Source organism: Rhincodon typus, chromosome 4, assembly GCF_021869965.1.
Source record: "Rhincodon typus isolate 14 chromosome 4, sRhiTyp1.1, whole genome shotgun sequence".
In the NCBI taxonomy this organism is placed as follows: Eukaryota; Metazoa; Chordata; class Chondrichthyes; order Orectolobiformes; family Rhincodontidae; genus Rhincodon; species Rhincodon typus.
In genome coordinates, this window is record NC_063335.1 from 85,425,939 (window position 1) to 85,450,938 (window position 25,000).

The 25,000-nt window shown below is 38.8% G+C and overlaps 1 protein-coding gene across 1 annotated transcript; it reads left to right on the forward strand.

The window, feature by feature from the left end:
- Window positions 1–3,036: 3,036 nt before the first annotated feature.
- rnf41l (ring finger protein 41, like) lies at window positions 3,037–24,994 on the forward strand (the record flags this gene model as incomplete). Its single annotated transcript, XM_020530042.2, has 5 exons — window positions 3,037–3,181; window positions 12,114–12,276; window positions 14,413–14,533; window positions 16,381–16,626; window positions 20,686–24,994. Coding segments are annotated over 4 exons (669 nt in total), but the record flags the coding sequence as incomplete, so codon positions are not given.
- Window positions 24,995–25,000: the final 6 nt, after the last annotated feature.

The following is a 25,000-nucleotide window of genomic DNA, read 5'->3' on the forward strand; positions in this document are numbered from 1 at the left end:
TTAGCTCATGATTGGGATGTGCTGAAGATTCTTCCACGAACTGAACATGCTGTAAAACAGAAGTCAGAATATCTGTAGGCTATGGTTTATAAAGTATTAATTTGATCTCAAGATGGCGTGCACACTCCTACTCCGTGAGCCTCAATTTTGTTAATCAACTTTTATTTGGTACTTTGCCAAACATTTTCTTTAAAACTGTAAAGTCAACAATGATTGCATTCCCTTTGTTAACTTTGTTATTTTAATCAAAAAAAATGCAAATAGTCAAACATTTCAAGTAGACAGAGTGGTTAAAAAGATGCTTGGCGAGCTTGCCTTCATTGCTCAGTCCTTTTGAGTATAGGAGTTGGCAAGTCATGCTGAGGTTGTACAGGACATTGGTGAAGCCTCTTCTGGAATCCTGTATCTGGTTCTGGTCGCCCAATTCTAGGAAGGATTTTTAAAACAGACATTTGGTTTTTGATAAAACTTGAATTTTCTGTTTCCGAGCTGGCGTATTTGTGTTTCAAAAACATTTCTATGGAGGTGTGCATTCTTTAGTAATTCCTTCACCCCAGCACCTTTTCAACTGTGTAGACTCCTTGTAACCTATATAATGTATCAGTTGTTGTTTTTTTTAACATTTTTGTCCCTAAAAGTAATAAGTTACGTCTATGCAAGATAGATAGCAATATAGCTTTAGCACCTTTTTTTTTGAGATTGCAGTTCATTGTAAATGAAAATCATTAACTAAAGCATAAGTGATGTTCAATATTACAGACTAACATGGACATAATGCAATTTATATTCTGTTTTAAAATTTGATAATTTATAATTATTATTATAATTGAGGTCAATAACTATATGTTTTGAGACTGCAATTTTAATGGGGTAAAATGAAGGAAGGGATGTGACTTGTCCTGGACCTTGCCTGACCATAAGCCTAGCTGATTTGATTGTTAGAGATTGAGGAAAGTTTTTTCCAAGTTTTTAAAGACGGAGGCCTAGTGGTATTATCACAAGGCTATTATTCCTGAGACCCTGGTAATGTTCTGGGTCACCCAGATTTGAATCCCACTCTGGCAGAAATTGAATACGGTACAATGTTAATTCGATTAAAAATCTGGAATTAAGAGTCTAATGAAATGATTACGACAGTGAAACAATTGTCAGAAAAACTCATCACGTTCACGAATGCCCTTTAGAAAAGGAAACTACTATCCTAACTGGATCTGGCTGACATATGACTCTAGATTCTCAGCAATGTAGTTGACTCCTAAATGCCTTCTGAAATGCCCTAGAAAAGCACTCAGCTGTAACAATCACTAGAAAGTCTCCAAAAAGAAATGAAACCAGACCTCCTGACATCAGGTTAAGCATTGGAAATGACAATGGCAAATTCAGTCCAGTAGGTCCTGCAGAGTAAAAATTGGGAGAACTGTCTCCGACTAGTCAGACAACACCCTGACATATTGATTATTATGGAATCCTACGTAAAGATGTTCCAGACATGACTATCATTGTCCCTGGATATGTCCTATTCCACTGGCCCAACAGGCCTAGAGGAATGGCGGCACAGTGGAATACAGAGGTGAGGAAGCTGCCCTGGGAGTCATCAACATTGACTCCAGACACCATGAAGTCTCAGTTTTGGCACCAGATCAAACATGCACAAAGAAACCTACTATTGATTGCCATGTAATGTCATCTTTTGGCTGATGAATCAGTATTCCTTCAAATTGAACAACACTTGGAGGAAATACGAGTGGCAAGGGCGCAGAGTGTACTCTGATTTCGACGTCCACACCAAGAGTGGCTCAGCAGCAGCTACTGTTCAAGCTGGTCAGGTCTTAAAGGACACTGCTGCTATTCTGGTTCTGCGGCAGATGGTGAGGGGACAAATGGACTCAATCTTCACCAACCTGTCAACTGCAGATGCAGTAGTGCATGACAATATTGGTAAGAGCAATCACCACACAGTTCTTGTGAGAGACTAAGTCCCAGCTTCACGTTGGGAATACCTTGCATCATGTTGTGTGGCACTATCCCCATCAGATCCAAGCTCTGCAGTCATGCCACATCCTGTCACGAATGGTGATGGATGATTAAACAACTTGCTGGATGAGGAGACTTCACAAATATCCCTGTCCTCAAGATGAGGGAACTCGGCGCACCAGGGATTTGTCCTTGCAAGGCTAGAGTTAAGAGTGATCTTTCTTGCTGGTGGTGGATTTATGAAATACTCCAAAAGTGAAGAAAGCATGTGGTCGCAGTCACCCAAAGTTAACACTTGACCAAATGGGGATATAGGAACCCACTGGAAGCTGGGAATAACTGTAAACTGTTGGCTACAAAGACTATAATTCTGTGCAGAGTGAGATGTGTGATATGTACAGATGGGGAATATTGCTATGAGTTTAAAGCACAAGTTGCCGATCAAAAGAAAAGTTGTTTATTCAGTAATGTTTTTAGTAATTAGTTACAGTAAAAGTTTTAAGATGTGAAATTCTAACGTAATTCTTTCAGCTAGAAATACAAGTACAAATCTCTTAAGTTATTGATTCAGTAGAGATTGCAACTCTTATGCTTTCACCAATAACAATAATTTTCATTCTTTATTCATTCACGGGATGAGGGCGTCGCTGGCTAGGCAACATTTATTGCCCATCCCTAATTGCCCAGAGGCCAGTTCAGAGTCAACCACATTGCTGTGGGTCTGGAGTCACATGTAGGCCAGACCAGGTAAGGATGGCAGTTTCCTTCCCTAAAGGACATTAGTGAACCAAATGGGTTTTTCCGACAATCGACAATGGATTCATGGTCATAATTAGATTCTTAATTCCAGATATTTTATTGAATTCAAATTCCGCCATCTGCCTTGGTGGGATTCGAACCTGGGTCCCCACAACACTAACTGGGTCTCTGGATTAATACTCCAGCGATAATACCACTATGCCATCACCTCTCCATTTTGATGAAGTAAATTGCTTGTTAGCCTAAAGGTGGGGGAGAGGTCGAGGTAGTAAACTATGTGGTTCTTAATTTCTTTTTAAACTTCTTAGGTATATGCGAAATGATTTGAATCGCCTTCAGATCTGGTGCAAAAATAGGCAGCATGGTTGTGAAACAATCTGTTCTTTAGAAGCTATTGACAGGCACGAAAGAGAGTGTGAATACAGCCAAATTCCTTGCTTAAATGCTGGTAAGTAAAAAACAACAAAAATAGTTTTTAAATAAATGTTATTATTAGCTAGAGGTGCTTGCAATTTCTGGCTTAGATGTGAATAGTTTCTATTAATTGAAATTTGAGAAAATATGCTCTCCTTTTTGAAGTGCAAAAGTTGTATAAATCTGGTCTGAGTGCAGCTTAACATTTTTTAAAAAATGTTTTCATAAATTACAGGAAGAGAAAATACCTCGGACATTTTAATGTAATTTGATGTATTAGAGTTTCAAAATTGTGGACAGAAATACAAAATGATTTTTTTTTCACTTAGCAAAATTGTAAAATTTGTCTAAAATTCTTATTCTGAGCCAAATTATCTATTATTATATGGGACTACTTTTGTATTACCTTCTAAAATTGTGACTCATCATCAGTGTTAGCTTGGAGAAAGAAATACACAAGTTCAGTTTACTAATTCTTGAGAATAAGTGTTGTGTGCTTCTGGTTGATTTTATTCTGCTGATCTGTACCCTCTGGTGGCTAAACAAAGAATTAACCAGAATCTGTTTTCATAATGGCCCAGATCATCTCATGGAAAGATTGCTGTTGCTGTTGTAGCAGCATATACAGCAGTTGCATATTGGGACAGTACAGAAGTTCCAACTTGGCTGATTTCACGGAAATTGCTGAGGGAGTTTCAATTACCCAGCATCTGGAACACTCAGGAAAAGTCTGAGTTAGAGTCAGAGATTTTCAATGATTCTGAACTGATTTTATTTAATAGTTACCCAAGAAAAATTAGAGGAATTAAAACTTATTCTGTCTTCTGGCTAACTGTTACATTGAGCCTCAACTTGCCATTACCCAAAGCCCACATCTGTTTATTTGCCACTGTATGAACCTTGCCATCAGCCAAGCTTGCCCCTTCACTCACTTAGCTCATACTACCTCTTAACTCACTCCTTCACTCAAAACCATTAAATAAAACTGAATGTTAAATGTAAATATATACTAATTTTACCTAGATTTAATATGAACTAAGACATTAAATCTTTTTTAAAAATTACTATGCTTAATCAAAAAAAGTTTAAAAACAACTTTTAAAAATAAAATCAAAATGCTGTGTAATTACCTACATAGCTTCATTACAGTTGTCTTTCAGTGTTAATTTCCATGCTGCTGACCTCTCAGTGGCATTTCCAGGTCCTCTGTTATCATGAGCAGTTCAGGAGGGAGGAGGTAGCAGCATGTCTTCACCTTTGTTGTACTGTATTGAGGTCTACAAAGCAGCCTACATTGGAGGCATCCAGAAGCAGCCAGACTGTCAAATTTGGCCTATATAATGCACGGAAAGCTAAGTGGACACTTTTCTTTTGATTGGACAAATCTGTTACGACTGCAACTGGACGTCAGTGATCTTGATCATGGAGATTTTAATTAACTTGTACCCCAGAAAGCATGTTTTTAATCTAATTTGCCAGGAAGGAATTCAGTGAATTCCTTAATATCTGTATCTTGCAAGTCAGCCTAAAAATCATGCTGTGGAATATCTTGCCTGCAAGAATTGACAGAATTCTCAGCTGTGCATATAACATGGATCAAAACATGGATGAGAAATTATCATTTGACAAATAATATTCCTTCTCTACACCTCCTTTCTGCTCCTCTTCCTTTGTTGATTTTTCATTGTAGTAGTTAGAGTAGAAAATCTTCTAAGCTGAAGTATTTAAACCAAGTCTAACTGCTCATATGTAAAATAAAAGGTATGATCTGACGTTTGGCGCACTTTGTTTGGTTTTGGTTGTCTTACTCGGTGAAAGGTGTGTGATTTATATATGTAAATATTTTTCTTTAGAATTTGGATATTAAACAAGTGGCATACCAGTGTTGGTCTATTTCAGTGAAGAGATTTAAACATTAACTAGGTAAATCTTTCCAAAACCATGATTTTAAAATGTGGCAGAGAGGCCACCTATAGTGTTTAATGGAAGTTTGTTTTATTGTGTTGTTTACAGCAAAGAAAATAAGTTTTGCTACTAACTTAGCAGAAACTAAGATGAGCAAGTTTATTTTTTTTTAAAAAACTTTGGTTGAAAAGCTTTTAATTTAAGGTTGAGGGGAGACCTGACTAAAGTTAGGTGCCAGTACAGCTTTTTTCAGAAAAGTTAAGGAAATGAATTACCTCAGTGAAAGCGCTTAGTTTGTAGAACCTTCAGATTAGGAGTATTTCGTTGGAAATCTGTATTGGTTATAATAGAATTTTGAATTCCTTCTGGAGAAAGAGGCCATTTGGCCCATCAATTTGCACTGACTCTCTGAACATAATCCCATCCAGTCCCATCTCCCCTGACAACCCCACTGCAAATCTCCATAATCTTGCATTTTAGCATGGCTAGTCCACCTAGCCTGCACTACGGGGCAAAATTTTTAGCTTCGCCAATCCACCTAAACTTCACATCCTTGGACTATGGGAGGAAACTGGAGCACCTGGTGGAATCCCAGGCAGATGCGGGGAGAAGGTGCAAACTTCACACAGACTGTCACTCAAGGCTGGATTTGAACTTCGCATTGCTGCCTGACAGCACCAGGGCCCTAACCACTGAGGTTGAATCAATAAATAAGGCTGTTTAAAGCTGAGAGAGTCACTGAGGGTAGCAAGAGTGCAGAATATATTCTGGATTGGAGGATGTCAATGTAATCATCAAGAGTGGCTCGGCAGCAGCCCTACCAATCAAGCTGTTTGAGTCCTAAAGGATATAGCTGCTAGATTGGGTCTGCAGTAGGTGGTGACAGAATCAACAAGATGGAAAAACATGCTTGACCTCATCCTTACCAATCTGCCAGCAGATGCATCTCTTAATGAAAGTATTGGTAAGAATCACCACCACACAGTCCAGTCCTTGTGGAGACAAAGTCTTGCCTTCGTGCTGAGAATATCTTACATTGTGCTAAATGGGACAGATTTCAAACAGATGTAGCAACTCCAGACTGGGGGTTCATGAGGTGCTCTGGGCCATTAGAAGCAGCAGAATTGTGTTGGAGTACAACCTGCAATCCATGGCATGGCACATCACCCATTCGACCATTACCAACCTTGGTTCAATGGAGAGTGCAGGAGGACATGCCAGGAGCAGGACCAGGCATATCTAAAAAGGTGTCAAGCGGTGAAGATACCAAACAGGACTGCTTGCATACCAAACAGCATAAGCATCAAGTGATAGCTAAGCGACCCCACAACCAACAGATCACATCAAAACTCTGTAGTCCTACCACATCCAGTTATGAATTAAACAACTCACTGAAGAAGGCAGCTCCACAAATATCCCCATCCTCAATTATGAAAGATTTCAGCACATCGGAGCAAAAGAAGTGTTGCAACAATCTTCAGCCAAAATTTTGGAGTAGATGATCCATCTCAGACTTCTCACAGATCCCAGCATCAGATGCCAATTTGACTCACTCTATAGGATACCATAAATTGGCTGGAGACACTGGATACAGCAAAGGCTGTGAGCCTAGACAATATCCAGCAATAGTACTGAAGACTTGTGCTCCAGAACTTGCTATCTTTCTTCCAGCAGCTGCAACATTGGCATCTATCTGACAGAGTGTAGAAAAATGCCCAGATGTGCCTTGTAAACAAGCAGGCCAAATTCAATCCGCCAAGCTATTTGCCCCATCAGGCTTCTGTCGATCATCAGTAAAGTGATGGAAGGTTCTATCAACATCGTATATCAAGCAGCATCTGCTCAGCAACAACCTGCTCACTGACGCCCAGGGCCACTCAGTTCCTGCCCTTATTGCAGCCTTCAAACATGGTTCAAATATGGACAAAAGAGCTGAATTCCAGAGGTGAAGTGAGAGTGACTGCTCTTGATAGCAAAGTTGCATTTAACCAAGTGTGACATCAGGGAGCTTGAGCAAAATTGGAGTCAATGGGATCCAGGGGCCAACTCTTCAATGACTGGAGTCATACCTGGCACATAGGAAAACGGCTGTTGTTGGAAGTCAGTCATCTCGGCTCTAGGACATCTCTTCAAGAGTTCCTCAATAGTGAGCTAGACCCAACAGTCTTTAACTGCTTCATTAATGACCTTCCCTCCATCATCAGGTCAGAAGCAGGACGTTGTGCAATTATCGGCAAATGTTGAGCAAACTGAAGCAGTGCATGTCCAAATGCAATAAGGTCTGGACAACATTCAGGATTGGCTGGAAAGTGACAATCAACATTCGTGCCTCACAAATGCCAGGTATAGTGACAATCTCCAATAAGAGCAAATCTAACTTCACCCTTGACAATCAATGGCATTACCATCACTGAAAGCCCACTATCAACTTCCTGAGAGTTACCTTTGACTAGAAACTGAACTGGACTTGCCATATAAATACAGCCACTACAAGAGCGGGTCAGAGGTTAAGACTACCAAGAGGAAAAGATGGCCTAGTGGTAGTATCACTAGACTGTTAATCCAGTTAATTTTCGGGGGTCTGTGTCAAATTCTGCCTTGGCAGATGGTCGAATTTGAATTCGATTTTTTAAAAAAAAAAAAAAAAAATCCGGAGGTCTAATGATGACCATTGTCAATTGTTGGATAAACCAATCTGGTTCACCAATGTCTTTTGGGGAAGGAAACTGCTATCTTTACCTGGTTTGGCCTACTTCACAACCTAGACTCTTAACTGCCCTTTGGGCAATTATGGATGCACAATAAATGCTGACCTTGCTGGCCACATCCTGTGAACAAATGAATGAAAAAAACTACAGTGAGTAACTTTTCTCGAGTCCCCAAAGCTATCTACAAGGCACAAGTCAGGCTGTAATGGAATACCCCCCACTTGCCAGCTCCAACAACACCTCAGAAGCTTGACACATCCAGGACAAAGGAGTCTGCTTGATTGGCACCACATCCACAAACATTCAGTCACTCCACCACTGGCGCTCAGTAGAAGCAGTGTGTATCTACAAGATGCATTACAGAAATTCACCAAAGATCTTTCACAAAGACAATAACTTTTAAACCCATGACTAATCGATCTAGAGGGACAAAGGCAGCAAATACATGGGAACACTACCACCACCTGCAAATTCCCCAGCAAGCCACTCACTATCCTGACTTGCTATTCCTTCACTGTCACTGGGTCAAAATCCTGGAATTCTGTCCACAACAGCATTGTAGGTCTACTACAACACACACAGACCATAGTCGATCAAGATGGCAGCTCACGTCCCAAGTACAGCTAGGGATGGACAATTAATGCTGGCCTAGCCAGCAATGTCCTTGTCTCATGAATGAATAATAAAATCGTAATTCCTTTTTTTTTCATCTTTCATCTATCTCCACAGAAACCTAGAAACCTGCAAACCTTCTTCCCCACATGAACTCTGTGACACTTCAGAGTAATTCAGAGTTAAAACCTGAACTTTTTTTTTCCAACTTTGTGCAGTTGCTTTCCATGACATGGGTCTCATTAGTCTGGCAACTTGTTATACAAAGACATTGGCATTGCCTTTGAAGTTCTGTTTCTAACCAAGTATTTAGTTCTGTTTTCAAATAATTTAATCGCTTTGTCTTGGAGTTTATTCACATAAGGGAAATAAAAACAAGTGTCATCTCTAATCTAACTAATATTTATTTTCTCAATCATAAGACCATAAGATGTAGGAGCAGAATTAGGCCATTCAGCCCATTGAGACTGCTCTGCCATTTGATGGTGGCTGATCTATTTCTCAACCCCATAATCCTGCTTTCTCCCCGTACCTTTTGATCCCCTTACCAATCAAGAGCCTACGTATCTCTGTCTTGAATATACTCAGTCATATGCCCCCCACTATCCTTCTAAACTTCGAGTGCAGTCCCAGAGTTCTCGACCACTCCTGATATGACAAGTCCTTCATCTCCAGGATCATTCTTGTAAACGTCCTCTAGACCCCCTCCAAAGCCAGCATATCCATCCTTAGTTATGGTGCCCAAAACTGCTCTCTACAATCCAAATGCAGTCCCTCTGCACAATATTGGATTTCTTCATTACCAGAAGAAGATTAATTATATCCAAAATCAGTCAACTTCTCTAGAATGTTCCTTTTTCTTTTAGTACTTCAAGTCAAAGGCTGCAAACATGAATATATTTGGATCAAGGTGGCTTGGTCATTTGCTATCAGATTTGGTTGGATTAGATAAAGCCTCACCAGGATTCTCTTGCATCTGTAAAAGGCCCTTGTCGGTCTTTGATCATCCTGGAGAGCAAACATAATCCCTGGCTGCTTTGCAATATGATGGACCGTTTTCATAAATCATTCTCTTTTGTCCCTTTTTTTTTTTTGTTTTTTATTTGTCATCAAGATAGACACTAATAGTTGCTTCTTTGGTACACTCCCATTCCCTAAGAGAAACCTGTCCATCCCATCTTGCCCTCTGAACCACCTCTCACTTCATTTAACTTCTGGCTTCTGATAAGCCCTCTCCAAGCTCCTCTTCTCTTGGAACCTTTGTTTCTTTGAACCCAAATTGCTGGTCACCCAACTTTCCTTCAGGTGATATTGTAAATAATTCCTAGTCCTCAAATATTGCCTTCTTAAATTTAAGAATTTCGTTCATCACCACCTTACTGAATAAGTACATTATTACGCCTTTTATCTTTGGAAATAACCCTACTACTCTGTTTTTCCTTTACTCTACAAAGTCCTTGAATGTGTTGTTATCGCCATCATTCCTGCAACTCTCTTTCAATATCTACCATTAAGTTTCCACCCCTTCTGTCACATCAGAATGCCCCAAGCCAAAGTCACTAATGACATTCACTGTGACTGTGATCAGAATTATTAACATTCTGCTTGATATCTACAGTTTTTGACATGGCCAACCAATATATTGTCGCCAGTGCTATGCTTTGGGTTTCTTGGATATCTGTACATTTTTCGAGGGTATATAATAATAGTGGCGATATGATGGAGTGTGTTTCTTTGTATCATTTAAATTCAGAAGACTTCTACAACAAGAGCAAAGCCATTCTTCGCAATTTTTTAGCCCAAGTGTTTGAAGTATCCTTTTACCAATTTTCTTTTTAGGTGGAATTTACATGTGTTATGATTGTGGTATGTACTTCACACTGAATTTTGTTGCAGTGCAATGTTTAACGTTGAATTTTAAAATTTTACTTAGTCATTTTGTGCATTTTTTTTTTTGGTGCTGTGATTTGAATTGTTAAAAATAGCTTGACTAATTTGACTGCATGCTTATCCTTTGTTCAGATTGTGCAGATAATATGAACATAGTGCATAGTTGCCGAGCGTGTTATTGTTAAATGGGACCAATATACTATTGGCGTGCCCTTTTAGTTCAGCTAGACATTATTGATGCAATATTATTGTTCAGACTAAAGGAGAAAAATCTCACAGCATTTGACATTGAGTCCTCAACCAAACAGCAGCTAGAAACCTCTCCTGGGTCTTTTGGGAACAAGGACTACTAACGTTATCTATATAAACAATTTCAAACAAAAAAGTAAAAGCTTTTGTGCATCCATCAGCGTATAGTCCTCCATCTTGGAATGTGCCAGTCTGCAACACTTGATTGTTGACCGCTCTCTGCACTGAAAGACCAGAAAGTTTAAAACAGACAGACAGGGTGTCTTTCGCTAACTAGCTAGTCCTCCTGCCATTGTTGATGTTTATCTTGTGCAAGTCAATAACAGCAGCTTGTAGAGCACAAAGTCCTGTGTTACAAGCTGCATAGGCACAGTCCTGGAGAAAGTACACGTTTTCTTTCTCACTGCTGCTGCCTTGATAGCAGCATGCAGAGTGCGTAATATTTCGGGTGATAGAGAAGTGTGTTCTGTTAGCTTTTCCTCTTCTACCTTTTGGCCTTGTATTGTACTGTTCCTATTAAAATGAACAACAATTTAAGTTGCCAACAAATCTTCAATAATGGCTTCTGTTCCCATCTTCTAACTGGATTTTCTCATTCTCCAAAATCTTCCTTATTAACTCCACCCTATTTCTGCAGTTCATTCAAATGTTATGATACCTCATACATCCTCTAATCTTCCAACTTCTAAGCTTCTGTACATGTCTTGTTTCATTCACCAATTATGTTTAAAATTTAGACGTGCCTTCTGGATTTTCCTCCGTAAACCTGTCACCTCTGTACATCCTTTAAAAGCCTTCCTAGCAACCACCTTTATGTCACCTCCCTTTAACTTTCTAACATTATACTTCAGTCTTATTCATATAATTATATTTTGCTCCTTTAATTTTGTGTGTAAAGATGCTGTGGAAATGCATACTGTTTATTGCTTTAAATGTAATCTAACCTGTAAAGTCAAAAGATCATTAATTCTTAAATTGGCTAATTTTGGAACATATTATTTTTACCCTCCAAGTAATTGTGTGTGTGTTTTTGTCAGGATGGGGATCCTGTTGGGCATGAGTGAGTGAACAGACATTACAAAGTAATCAAAGCAGCCCAATAGCAATGAGAAGCTCTTTCACATAGCCAGCAAAAGCACAATGGGCTTCATGCATCCTCCTGTAAATTTACACAATTCTGAAATTAAAATCGCCAGCTCCGCAGTGCATCAGTGGACAATTAACTTTGAAACAGAAACATCACAAACCAGCTCAAGGAATTGTATGAATGCTTGATCTTAATGCTTTGTAGAATCTAATCTCAAGTAATGTACAAGGATATCGCTGAGCAGATGTTTTCCATACTTTTACATTTATTTATCTTACCCCTGCATTGAGGTAAGTAGCTTTCCAATTTGGTAGGCTATCATATTGGTCTTAAATTATTTGTCCAGAAAAATCAAATTTGAATTTGTCTTCAGTTACAAACTTGTACTGTAGCCCAGAAACCTGCTGTCTCCTTGTATGTTTTGCATGTTCTTTCTGGTGCCATATTGCTGTTTTATAATATTTTAAAATTTTAACTGTGGTTTTTAAAGCATATTTATGCAATTATTTTCATAGGTTGTACTGTTCAGGTAGAGCGACGCAATTTGGATTCTCACTTGGCAGTATGTGAATATCGAAGTCGTGAATGCCCAAATGGATGTGGTTATGCTATTCTTAGTGCAGATGATGCACAACACAACTGTATAGCAGAGCTGAGGACTGAATTAGAATTACTCCGGTATGTCACGCATCATTTCAGAACCTGATCTCAAGCTGAGAAAAAGATTGAGTACTGATTTCAGCCATTTTTGTTTTAAATTCCAGGTGCTTGTTGGGGCTATCACTTATCTGATATTCCTTGTACAATTTTGAGGATTAGTAAAAATTCATTAACTGTTGAATCAGTTATATAATACACTCCTTAAATGCCATATCCATGGTACCATTCATTGCAGAATATTTATCAGGATGTCATGAGAATTATCCCTGCAGTGTTCATACTCCTCATTTCAGGAATACTAGAACAAAACCCCAAGGAATTCCCAACTTAAACCTCCATTGCTCTGTCCTTTTGCCTCTCCTTAAACCTATCTGTTGGTCCAAACATTTGGTCAATCCTTATAGTAACATTTGGTTCAGTGCCCATTTTTGACTGATTTATTCTTCTGTAAAGTACTTTGATTTGTTTTCTGTTCATTAAGTGTTACATATAAATTCACATGTTTCCATAAATTGTTTTAGTGAGTGGGTTGCATCTCTCAAAAGGGCACGTGGTCAGATATCATCTTGTACAAACATGGTATTTCTATTTCATTTTACATTGTCTGTGCTTCTTAGCTAAAAAAATTACCATTTTTAGTATTTTACGGTAGAAACTGCCTTTGTAAACTAGTCATGCTGTATGTATGCTGTAACTATATTCTTCTGCCAAACAATGCTGTTGTCTTGCCTTTAACAGTTCCTCAGCTTTTAGTCAAAGAAGCTCCAATTGTCTAACAAGCTCTGCTTCACAAGTTTGAGATTTTGATTGAGAACCATATTGTTGTCATTGGCATCTTTGCAAGAGTTGATGGACATGCAGCAAACAATTCATTTAGGGGGTGTCTTCATTTGATGCATCTTCGGTGATTTCTGTGAAGACCTGTCCCTCAGAAGCAGGTTCTAGCACAGGTTTGAGGATTATGATGGACACCAGGCATCTGAGGTTTACGAAGTGGAGTTTGGAGATGGGGGAAATTGAGTGACCAAATGAGGTTTGGGGTAGTAGTGTCAGACTGGGTTGTGATGGTGTTGGGTTGGAGGGAATGGAGAGAAGGTGGGTGTTGTTGAGACAGGAGGTCTGCTGACAGGTTGGTAGTGTCTGAGGTGTTTTTGGGAATGTCATGGGCCTAGTGTCCATGGGAGTCAGGAGGGCATTGGGTTTTATGAGGATTTCAGACACCTGAATAATTGTCCATTTGGAGGTTGTAATTTCCAGGGGACTTTCCAGGACTTCTACATGGTCTCTTGAAAGTATAGGACATTAGTAAGGTCACTCTTAGAATACTGTGTTGAGTGTATCCTCCCTATTATAGGAAAGATGGTAAATTTGAAAGAGTTCCAAAAAGATTTACAAGGATTTTACCGAGGATTGAAGTGTTTGAGCTATAGGAAGAAGCTGAATAGGCTGGGGCTATCTTCCCTGGAGCATCGGAGGCTGCAGGGTAACCTTACAGAAGTTTATAAAATCATGAGGGGCATAGATATGGTGAATAGCCAAGGTCTTTTTTTCCCCCAGGGTATGGAAGCCCAAACTAGAGGGCATAGTTTAAGGCAAGAGGGGAAAGATTTAAAAGTGACCTGACGGGCAACTTTTTCACGCAGAGGGTGGCGCGTGTACGGAACGAGCTGCCGGAGGAAGTGCTGGAGGTGGGTACACTTACTACGTTGCAAAGGTGTGTAGATGGGTACATGATTAGGAGGATTTTTAGGAGTTGGGGACCAAATGTGGCAAATTGGAACTCGATCAGTTTAGAATATCTGGTTGGCGCGGACGAGTTAGACCGAAGGGTCTGTTTGCATGCTGTACAACTCCCTGACTCCTCTTCTCAATCTCTTACCTCACCTGAGGTGTGGTAACCCTTGGGTTAAACCACCATCATTTTAGTCTGTCTCTAATGCAAAAGCAGCCCTATAGGCCAGCTAGACTATGGCAACTTTACCTTTACTGAAAACATCCATATTAACATTGGGTGGAGATATGATTGGGCTTTGTTATGATGGCCTCAGGGTGAGTCAGTACTTTGTACAAAGAGATCTAAAGAAAGAAAATAGAGCAAAATGAATGACAAATCTGACAAGTATGATCCATAAATTTGTTTACTTTTTACAAAAGGTCTGAAATGATTTGTAAAGTTGAAGAAGTAAGGCATGAAATGGAGTCTCGTTTAGATTCCCAAAGAAGGCATATGGTCCAGAAGGAGAGTCTGCTGCAAAATGAAATTGAGGAACTTAAAGTTAGTATGTTTTATTATTCTATGAAATTGAATATTTAATGATATATAACACTCTGAAAATGTACAGGCAGTAATGAGGTTAAATTGTTGGTAATCTATTTGAACAAGGCTGCCTGCCCAACGCCAGTACACCATGGATGCTTAAGAATGTAAACTGCAAGCCTGACCAATCATCAGAATGGGGATATAGGCTGTTCCTCTATCCTTCTTTGGCCCATTTCTAACTGGGTGAAATCATCTCTGGTCTTCAACTAGATTCCTTAAGGGCTTTAAATGTAGAAAGTCTTTAGAAACAGCATCCTACCAATCATTGGATCTCTGACTTTGTAAAAGGTGAGTATAGCCTCCACTGCTGGAATGTGGACTAGGATGTCCCAGCAAGAGGTCTGGGCTCAAACATTTTTGGTTACAGTCATCCTCTGCTCTATTCTAGCAGAACCTTGGTGGGTTTACACTTGTGATACAGTTTACCTATAATATCTTGGATATAGGGCTGGACTTTGCAAGGCAGTTTGGTGTTGATGTGAAACTGGCGGAGGCTGACTGTAACTGGCTGGTAGACCCTGTTGTGGGAGAGGGAGGGAATTTATAATTCAGTCTGTGCCCTTACTTCTGATTCTGTAACAATGCTGCCAGACTTGCTGAGCTTTCAGCATTTTCTGTTTTCATTTCGGTTTTTCGGTGTCTGCAGTATTTTACTGTTGCAGGTTGTTTGACATACAGATTAGTGTGGAAATTTTGAGCGTAGATTGTTATTTAAGGTCATATCCCACGAAGGGCTCTGCGTACACTGTATGGCAGAAAGCTGGCAATTGCTGACATCAGTGAGAATTTTGATTTTCTTGCTTCTATGTCACCATTTGGACAAGACCTACTGTTTCGGGGGGGGTTTCTATCAAGTCTAGCCAGTTTTTAACAGTGATGTTGTCAAATCAATTTTCAACAAGAGAATTGCCAGCAGAAAGAATTGTTACGACGGAGTGCTGTTAAATGAATGATTTTGTAGATTTATAATTTTTTTTGCTTTAGCTTCAACCCTCACCTTTATCTACCTCCCAATTGTACAGTTCCCCTGTGTGTGACTTCTACAAGATGCGCAGCAGAAACTCACTAAGCTTTCTTTGCAGAGGTACCTTTCAAACCTGTGATCTCTACCACCTTGAAGGACAAGGGTATCAGATACACAGAGATGCTATCACCTGTAAGTTCCCCTCCAAGTCTCATACCATTCCCTCACCATTGCTGGATCAAATTCCTGGAGTTCCCACCTGAACAGCACTATAGCTGTCCCCAAGGAATGTAGCTATTTACAACCACCTTCGCTGGGGCAATTAGAGATGAGTAATACTGCGAGGATAGTGAGTAATGCTCATAATCGATAAGGTGAAGATTTTTGATTTTTGTTTCACTAGTAATATGCAGGCCTAAAGTCAAGACAATTTCACTGGGTTACTGGACTAGTAAAATGCAAATTCGACTATCTCCTATGCTGGGATTCAAACCTGGGTTTGGAACATTACCTGGGTTACTGGATCAATACCACTAAATCATTGCCTCACCTACTTTGCCAGTTACTCCTACTTCAATACTCGTAGTTCAGGAAGAAAGCAAGTTTGCAAGGGCAATAAGTGCTCATTTCCAGGATATGGGAAGAGTACAATTCGAGGAGTACAAGTGAGCCCTAAAATCACTGCTAGTCAAGGAAGTGTGGCCTAACCCCAGAGAAGGGCAAATGGGCAAGTTTGGTCCACATATTGTTCACCCTTTTTCCCCAATTACAATGGCTAATTTTGACATGTCAGAGGGTCTTGTTCCTAACAGACAATAAAGGAAAGTTGTATTTTCAGAGTCAGATGTCACGTGTGATGTCAGATATGCGGACACTCATTGCAGAAGAAAGACAACATCGTCAGGAACTAGAACAAGCAGAACTTGAAAAAAGAGAACTGATGGAATTATTGAAAAGCCTGCATAAAGAAAACAAGCTTATCACTGGAGAGGGAAGTAGCAAAAGAAACAATGGTGGCAGACCTCTAAACCGACTAGAAAGCATGAAAAGAAAACCTAAAGAAGTCACTATTATCTAAGAAATGGTAAGTTCATATAAGATTGGTCAAGAGAAAAACTTGCTTAGAATTTTTTGTTTTGAAAATATGCAATTTGTTTCTCCTCTTGGAGGGAAGAACAATATTAACATTTCAGAACATTGACAAGAAGAATTAACTTCTGCAACTGGAATGTTTTCTCGGCCTACTTGCTGTATCTGGTCCGTTCAGCCACCTGATGTCACATGGAGTGAATTATATTGACTCCCTACCTATTCTGACAGGGACCACAAGTAGATCCACAAGTGGATCATCCACTTCAGCCAGAAGTGTCAAGATGGTTGCAAATGCTTCACTTTTGTCTTTTATATTGAACTGGACTTGTCCATCACTTTTTTTGTCAGATTTTTTAAGTAGTTCATGACAGGCAGCAAAAATGTATCCCTGTAAAGAAGAAAGATTCTAGGAAGGGGATAAACTGGCCATGGTTAACCAAGCAAGTTATGGACAGTATCAAGCAAAGAAACATAACAGTCAACAAAGGAAATATTGGTAATGCAGAGGATTGGGAAAGTTTTAAAAGGAAACAAAATATGACCACAAAATGGATAAAGAGTGCAAAAATTTGTGACTTTAATTCACTAGTGATTTGCAGGCCTATGATTACAACAATTTCACTAGGTTACTCGACGAGTAATTCAAATGCCACAATCTCCCAGGGTCGGATTTGAATCTGGGTCCAGAACATTACCTGGGTCTTTGGGATATAGCTCAGTGTATTATCACTAGAATATCAATCCAGAGGGAGAAAATAAACTGAGACCATGGAGTATGTGCTCAGTTTTGGTCTCCTTAAGAAAAAGAGAGGAGATACTTATCATAGAGGGAGAGCAGGCCTGTCCTATTTGTTTGACTGAGCCTGTATGCACTGGAGTTTAGAATAATTAGAGGGAATATGATTGAAGCGCATTTTTAAAACATAAAAACTTAAGGCTGGACAAACGAGATGCAGAGATGATGTTTTCCCTGGTCAGGGAGTCTGCCCCTCCCTGCCTCACCTCAATCCTGGTAGCAGATACAAGGTATACCATTTAAGAACTGAAACAAGAAAACATTTCATTGAGAGTGGTCAACCTGTGAAATTTACTACTGTGGAAGGCTGTGAAGGCCAAGTCATTGAATATATTCAAGAAGAGGTAGGTTTTTTTAAAGATATTGAGGGGTTTGGACAGAAATTAGGAACAGGGAGTTGAGACTGAGGATCAGTATGAATGCTAGAGCAAGCTTCAAAGCGCTGAATAGCCTACCCCTAGTTTCTCAGTATGGGAAATAAACGTTTTAGGATATATTAGCATTTGAAAATACAGGCAGAGGTAGAAATGGTAATAAAGGATAATATAAGGAGATTAGTGAGAAATATTTCTGCAGGTTAGAAGTAGTTCAGGCCAGAAAAAATTGATAGTAATATATAGCTGCTCTCACAGTAGTTATACTGTTGGTCAAAGCATTAAATAAACTTCTTGAGCTGGTAACAAATGTAGTAAATATGGTTGATTTTAATCTTCCTCTAGACTGAACCAACCAATTTTATGAAGGCAGTGTAAAAGACTTTAGTTTGTGGACTGCTTTTGTAACTGTTTCTATGTTGTGAAACCAACTAGGGATAAAAACATTTTTGATCTAGTGATATGCAATGAGGCATGGTTAATTAGCAATGCTTTTGTAAAAGATCCACTGGGGAAGAGCAATCATAATACAGTCAAATTCCACAATATGTTTTAAACATGACTAAATCCAATTACAAATGAATTGTAAACACAGCCAATTGCATGGGTACGGTGAAGTGAGTTTGATACAGTTGATTGGGAAAATAGATACGGTAGTCGATAAACAAAAACTACTGTAGGAGCAATTTGAAACATTTTAAAAAAAAAAAAAAAATCCTTGCTGACTTTTTGTCTTTCAAGGAAAGATCCATCCATTTACTAAAAAGATTACAGATATTATTAGATTAGGAGGCTTCTAATGCTAAGAAAGTAGTAAATCTAACAATTGGGACTGCAATAGAAGAAAAGGGCCACTTAAAAAACTGATCCATGACAGAAAACTAACCAGAAATATCAAAATAGATTTAACAAGCTTTTTTTTTTTTTACATTTTATATAAAAACAAAATAACCAGAGTAAACATGACACACAGATCTGGGTGTTCAGGTCCATTGTACCCTGAAGGTGGCAACGCAGGTGGATAGAGTGGTCAAGAAGGCATACGGCATGCTTTCATTCATTGGACGGGGTATTGAGTACAAGAGTTGGCAGGTCATGTTACGGTTGTATAGGACTTTGGTTCGATCACATTTGGAATACTGCGTACAGTTCTGGTTGCCACATTACCAAAAGGATGTGGATGCTTTGGAGAGGGTGCAGAGGAGGTTCACCAGGATGTTGCCTGGTATGGAGGGCGCTAGCTATGAAGAGAGGTTGAGTAGATTAGGATTATATTTACATTAGAAAGACGGAGGTTGAGGGGGGACCTGATTGAGGTCTACAAAATCATGAGAGGTATAGGCAGGATAGATAGCAAGAAGCTTTTTCCCCAGAGTGGAGGACTCAATTACTAGGGGTCACGATTTCAAGGTGAGAGGGGAAAAGTTGAAGGGAAATATGCGTGGAAAGTTCTTTACGCAGAGGGTGGTGGGTGCCTGGAACACATTGCCAGCGGAGGTGGTAGAGGTGGGCACAATGGCATCATTTAAGATGTATCTAGACAGATACATGAATGGGCAGGGAACAGAGGGATACAGATCCTTGGAAAAAAGGCGACAGGTTTAGATAGAGGATCTGGATCGGCACAGGCTTGGAGGGCCGAAGGGCCTGTTCCTGTGCTGTAATTTTCTTTGTTCTTTGTTCTTCGTTCTAAACTCTTGTCCATTAGAGGCAGGAACAGAAGAAATTATCAGACGGACGAGGAAATGGAAGAGACATTGAACAATTAGTTTCTGTCTTCACAGTACAATACACCACTTGCAGACCAAAAATAGAGGTAACGTAGGGGCTAATAAGAGTGAGCAAATTAAGGAAGTTAAATCAGCGGAGAAAAGTACTGGAGAATCACCAGGGCCTAAGATTCGACATTCTTGGGGCTTGATGACCAACATCTCAGTGCTGTTAAAAGCATTTGGTGCCAAAATTGTCAATGTGCTGGCTATGATGGACCAAAATTTCCTAGATTCCAGAATCATCCTAGCAGGTCAGAAGTTACAAAATTAAACATAGGTTTTTCTCTCCCGCTCAAATAACAAACTACAGATCAGTTATTCTACCATAATTGGTTGGCAAATTGGTAGAATCTATATTCAGGAAGTTGTAAGAATACACTTAGAAAAACATAGTATGATCAAGTAAAGTCACTATGGTTTTACAAAGTGGAAATTATACATAACATATTAGCATTATTTGTAGGAGAGATTTTCAAAGATATTTGATAAAGGTGCTACACAAAAGGCTAATATGCATGATAATAATTCTAGGGGTTGGGGTTGTGATATTAACGTGGGGTGGATGATTGATTGATTAAGTGAAAGAAGCAGAGTGGGATAAATGGGGCATTTTCAAATTGGCAGGCAAATCATTTAGGGGAATGTTGCAAAGATCACTGCTGGGGCCTTTGCAATTAGCAATCAATCAAAAGCATAATTTTTTTTTTAAAAAGTGTGAAACTTGGAAATGTTGATATTCTGGCAGAATTTGGTGTACCTGTACAAAAAACAGTTAAGTTAGTAGGTTAAATGAGCAATTAGGAAATTAAATGGCATGTAAGCCTTTATTGCTGGAGGATTGGAGTACAAAGATGAAGTGGAGGCAGTGATGTAGGAGTAATGTCCCTGGACCTAATAATCCAGAACTACAGGCTAATGTTTTAGAAACATCTCCACCACAGCAATAGGTGTGAGTTAAAATCATTAAGAATGTCAAAATAAAACCTAGCCTCATAGTGAACATGTGACTAGTATTGATTGTTCTAAAAACCTGTCTGGTTCTGTAACTTGGGGCAGAAAATTTGCTGTTCTTAAATCTTACTGAAATCTTCTCTAATTCCTTCCAAAAGCTTACAAGATTTGCTGAACTTCTCAGAAGATCTGATATCAAGTATTGCTCTCGGATTTCTACAAAACATATGAAATTCAGGATGATTTTGAGAAACGTTTTCCTATTATGCACAGGACAGATGGCTTGACTGTGCAACTGTTTTTCCTGCCTGTCCAAAATGTTTCCAACTGGACAGAAACAACACAAACAACAGTCACTGATTTATATTAACTGTCAGTGATTAGATCAGTTATTGTTTGCACTTCAGCCATATAACCGTTTAAGAGGTTACCAATTCTTCTTTAGGCAAAATGTAATAAATCAGAATTTAAAGAAATCAGCTACCACACAAACTAAAAGATATAATATGTTTGAGTTTGAAATAAAGAGTTACAAAATCAGTACTTTCTGCATAGTAGTAAGTCATACTCTTAAAAGGATAGTTAAGTACAAAAAATTTCCTTGCAAAATGCCAATCCAAGTAGAATCTTGAGACAAAATAAATATCAACATGCTGAAGTCCTCAGTTTCAAACAATTATAATAAAGCAGCAATTTAAGCTATGTTTAAGTGTTTATTCCCAGTATTATGAATGCAAGTCAGATAGATGAAATAATCTACCTGTCACAGCTGGTGACTAATAGACTAAGTATTTCTTTTGCCATGTACTGTTCTGAGTTTACTGCAGATTATCTTTCCAGTGCCACACTAATGTCTTAGGTGGGGATCACATTTCAATCCATTACTTGACATTGAGCAGGATGATAAATTTATGTGAAAAACAAAGTCTTGGCTTCCTTTGCATAAACCCCTCTACTTCCAAGTCTAAATGTACACAGATAGGCAATCCACTTTTTTACCACATTGGAGCATTCCAGTAATTTCATGACCAGGAAACTTTATGGAAATACTGTCCAACACTTGTGTTCAAATTTGTTCGGTTTTGCAAGGAACAATAAAGAATTGACACTAATGTCAACCTCAGCTACAGAGGTAATGGTAGTCTTTAATTGAGCTTAGAATTAGTCAGATGTCAGTTTGTCTTTTTCTTGAAGTTGACAACCCTGACCCTACAATACTGCTACAGGTGTCCATGTTGGTATTATGTTTCCCATTCTTGCACAATTTCAGGTCAGTTTCGCACATATTCGACAAATCCAGAGTCTTACACACACAATATGCTAAGTCAGTTGCCTTGGCATTTCCACACCCAGGAACTGCAATATAGGTACACAACTATTTCTGACTGAAATTACACTTGTTCCTCACCGTTAGAAGAATTCAAACTTCAATGAAAATTTATGTTAATGAATTTGAAAATACACTGCATGAAATGTTCAAGCATAAAGCATTGAACCATAATCTGGTTTCATACAACAAAACAATCCTAAGCAAACCAAATTTCACCTCAAATTCTCAGCACTCTGTGATTTTAAAAATTGTGTAAGAGACCGCCCCCCCCCTCCAATCAAAATGCTAACTTTGTTATGACCCCAGACTGACAGCCAACTCCAAATTATGACTTTTTATTTTCAAAAGTAAACAAAAAGTGAGTTGCAAGAAACTTACAAAGAGAATAAAGCCACAAGATTCCATAGTTTTAAGCAAACAAGACCACTACATAAGTTGTCATACAATCTATGATACATATGCAACTTATTTCTGTCATTGAATATCCCACAGCGCAATCAAGTATGACCAAGACAGATCCCATGGATTTTTCAGTAACTTTCCACAAACATTAATGACAGGGTGGAGTATCAAATCTGATTAAATTTCACACGGTAAGTCAGTTCACTTCACTTTTACTGATTTAACCTTAAACTCTCTCAAGTGCTGTGATGTCATACACTGCCTCAACAAATGATCCAGGTCCATTCATTTACCTTTGTTTCCTGGGTCTATTCCCCTCTCGACACCAAAAACTGTCCTCCAAACACTTACTCTCCCACAACTCCAGCTTTTCACCAATGTCCATTTTAGAGTCTCACCGCAGTTGCCTTTCAACAATACAGCTCAACAAATAATTTCTGCATGACAATGAGTTGTAGGAACAGAAGTAGGCCATTTAGCCCATCAATTTAGCTCCACCATTTAAATGAGATTATGACTTTCCTGCCTTTTTTCCCCCATAACCTATGATTCCCTTACTGATTTAAAAAAAACTCAGCCTTGAATATAGTTAATGACCCTGCCTTGACAGCCATTTCCAGTAAGGAATTCCACAGATTCACTATCCTATGAAAAAACAAATTCCTCTTCATTTCTGTATTAAATGGGCAAGTCCTTATTCTGAGATTACGCCCGCTGATCCTAAACATTATCAGAAGAGGAAACAACCTTTCCACATCTATTCTGTCAAGTCTTCAAAGAATCTTGTATACTTAAGTAAGATCACCTCTCATTCTTCTAAATTCCAATGAGTACCAGTCCAATCTACTCAACCTCTCAGAAGACTTCATACTCAGGATTAGCAATAGTGTACATTCTTTGCATTGCTTCCAATATCTTTACTTAGATTAGGGACCCAAATCCGTTCCAACTGTTGTTTAACTAAAGCCTAGTATAGTTTTAGCAGGACTTCTCTACTTTTATACTCCATTCCTTTTGAAAAAAGGCAAAGATTACATTTGCCTTCCTTACTATTGAATGAAACTGAGGAAGTGGTGAATGTTGGTACAATTACAATGTTTAAAAGACATTTGGATAAGTACACGAATAGGAATGGTTTGGGCGGATATGGACCAGGAGCAAGCAGGGGGGACTAGTTCAGTTTGGGATTATGTTTGGCATGAACTGGTTGGACCAAAGGGTCTGTTTCTGTTCTGTATGACTCTATGACTCCTTAATCGCTATGTGATGTAGCTTTCTTCATTTAAATAAAATGCAGCTGCTGTAGTCTTCCACCAATGCATGACCTTTCATTTTCCCATTCCATCCTCCATCATTTTGCCCACTCGCATAACCTGTCTCTTTCCTTCTGCAGAATATTTGAGTCATCCTTACCATTTGCCTTCCGACTTATTTTTGTGCCATCCACAAACTTTGGCTATAGTACATTCACTTTCCTCATCCAAATGATTGACGTATGTTAAAAATCATTGTGGTCCAAGCACTGACCTCTGTGCCATACCACTTGTTACAGTTGTCATCTTGAAACTGCTCCACTTATCCCAACTCATACTTCTACTAGTTAGCCAATCCTCTACTTATATTAATATATTTCCTCCAACATCATGGGTGTTTAAATAACCAAACCTGTGGTTCATTATCAAAAGCCTTCTATAAATCCAAATATATACACTGCCTTCACTTTATCTATTCTTCTACCTCAAGAAATTGTAATAAATCTGTCAAGAGCCATGCCTCCTTGATCATATTATGTATTTCACTCCTTTATAATAAGACTGTTAACATTTTCCCAGTAACAGATGTTAAGCTAACTGGCCTATAGTTACCTTTTTTTTGTTTTCTTTGTTAAATATATTTTTTTAACCTAAGAATTTCTGGATGATCGCTCACAGTGCGTCCACTATCTCTGTTGCTAACTCTTAAAATCCAGGATACATCCCACCAGTTCCAGGGGATTTATCAGTCTTTAGCCCCATTAGGTTTTCTAGCACTTTTTCTCTAGTGGTGGTTATTGAATTTATTTCCTCTCCTTTTGTCCCTTGATTACTTAGTAACTTTGGAATGTCTTTTATCATGAAGAGTGATGCAAAATATTTATTCAAATCCTCTGCCATTTTCTGATTCCCCATTATTTCCCAGACTTATTCTTGCAGGAGCATAAAAAGCTAGCAATCAAGTTCATTGGGTAATAGGGAAGGCAAATGGAATCTTTGGCCCGTTTCTATATTTAAAGGAAATCTTATCGTCCATCTGAATATTAATTGCAAGTTTATTGTCAAAGTTTATCTACTCCTTTATTATTATTTTGGTCATTCTTGCTCGATTTTAAAACTTTTACAACCCTCTGGCTTACCACCAATCCTTGCTATATTACATATCTTTCTTATTTGATGTTATCTTAACTTTTAGCCATGGTTGGCTTGTCTCTTTCTTAGAATCCTTGCCTTTCTCTCTCTCCTGGGACTTTCGTGAGCTCTAGCTACAGAACTATTCAACTGCTGTCACTAGATCCACAACTACACAGTCTTTATGCAGTTCACCTTGTGGTTCCCTGCCACAAGGCTAAAAATCAGTGCTTGTAACATGGAGAGTTAATCTCTTAAGTCTCATAATTCACTGACCTTCAGTCCCCGTCTTTTGAACTGTTCTTCTATGATCCCTAAAATGTCCTGAATGACCTACGAAAAAATTTGCAAGAAGTT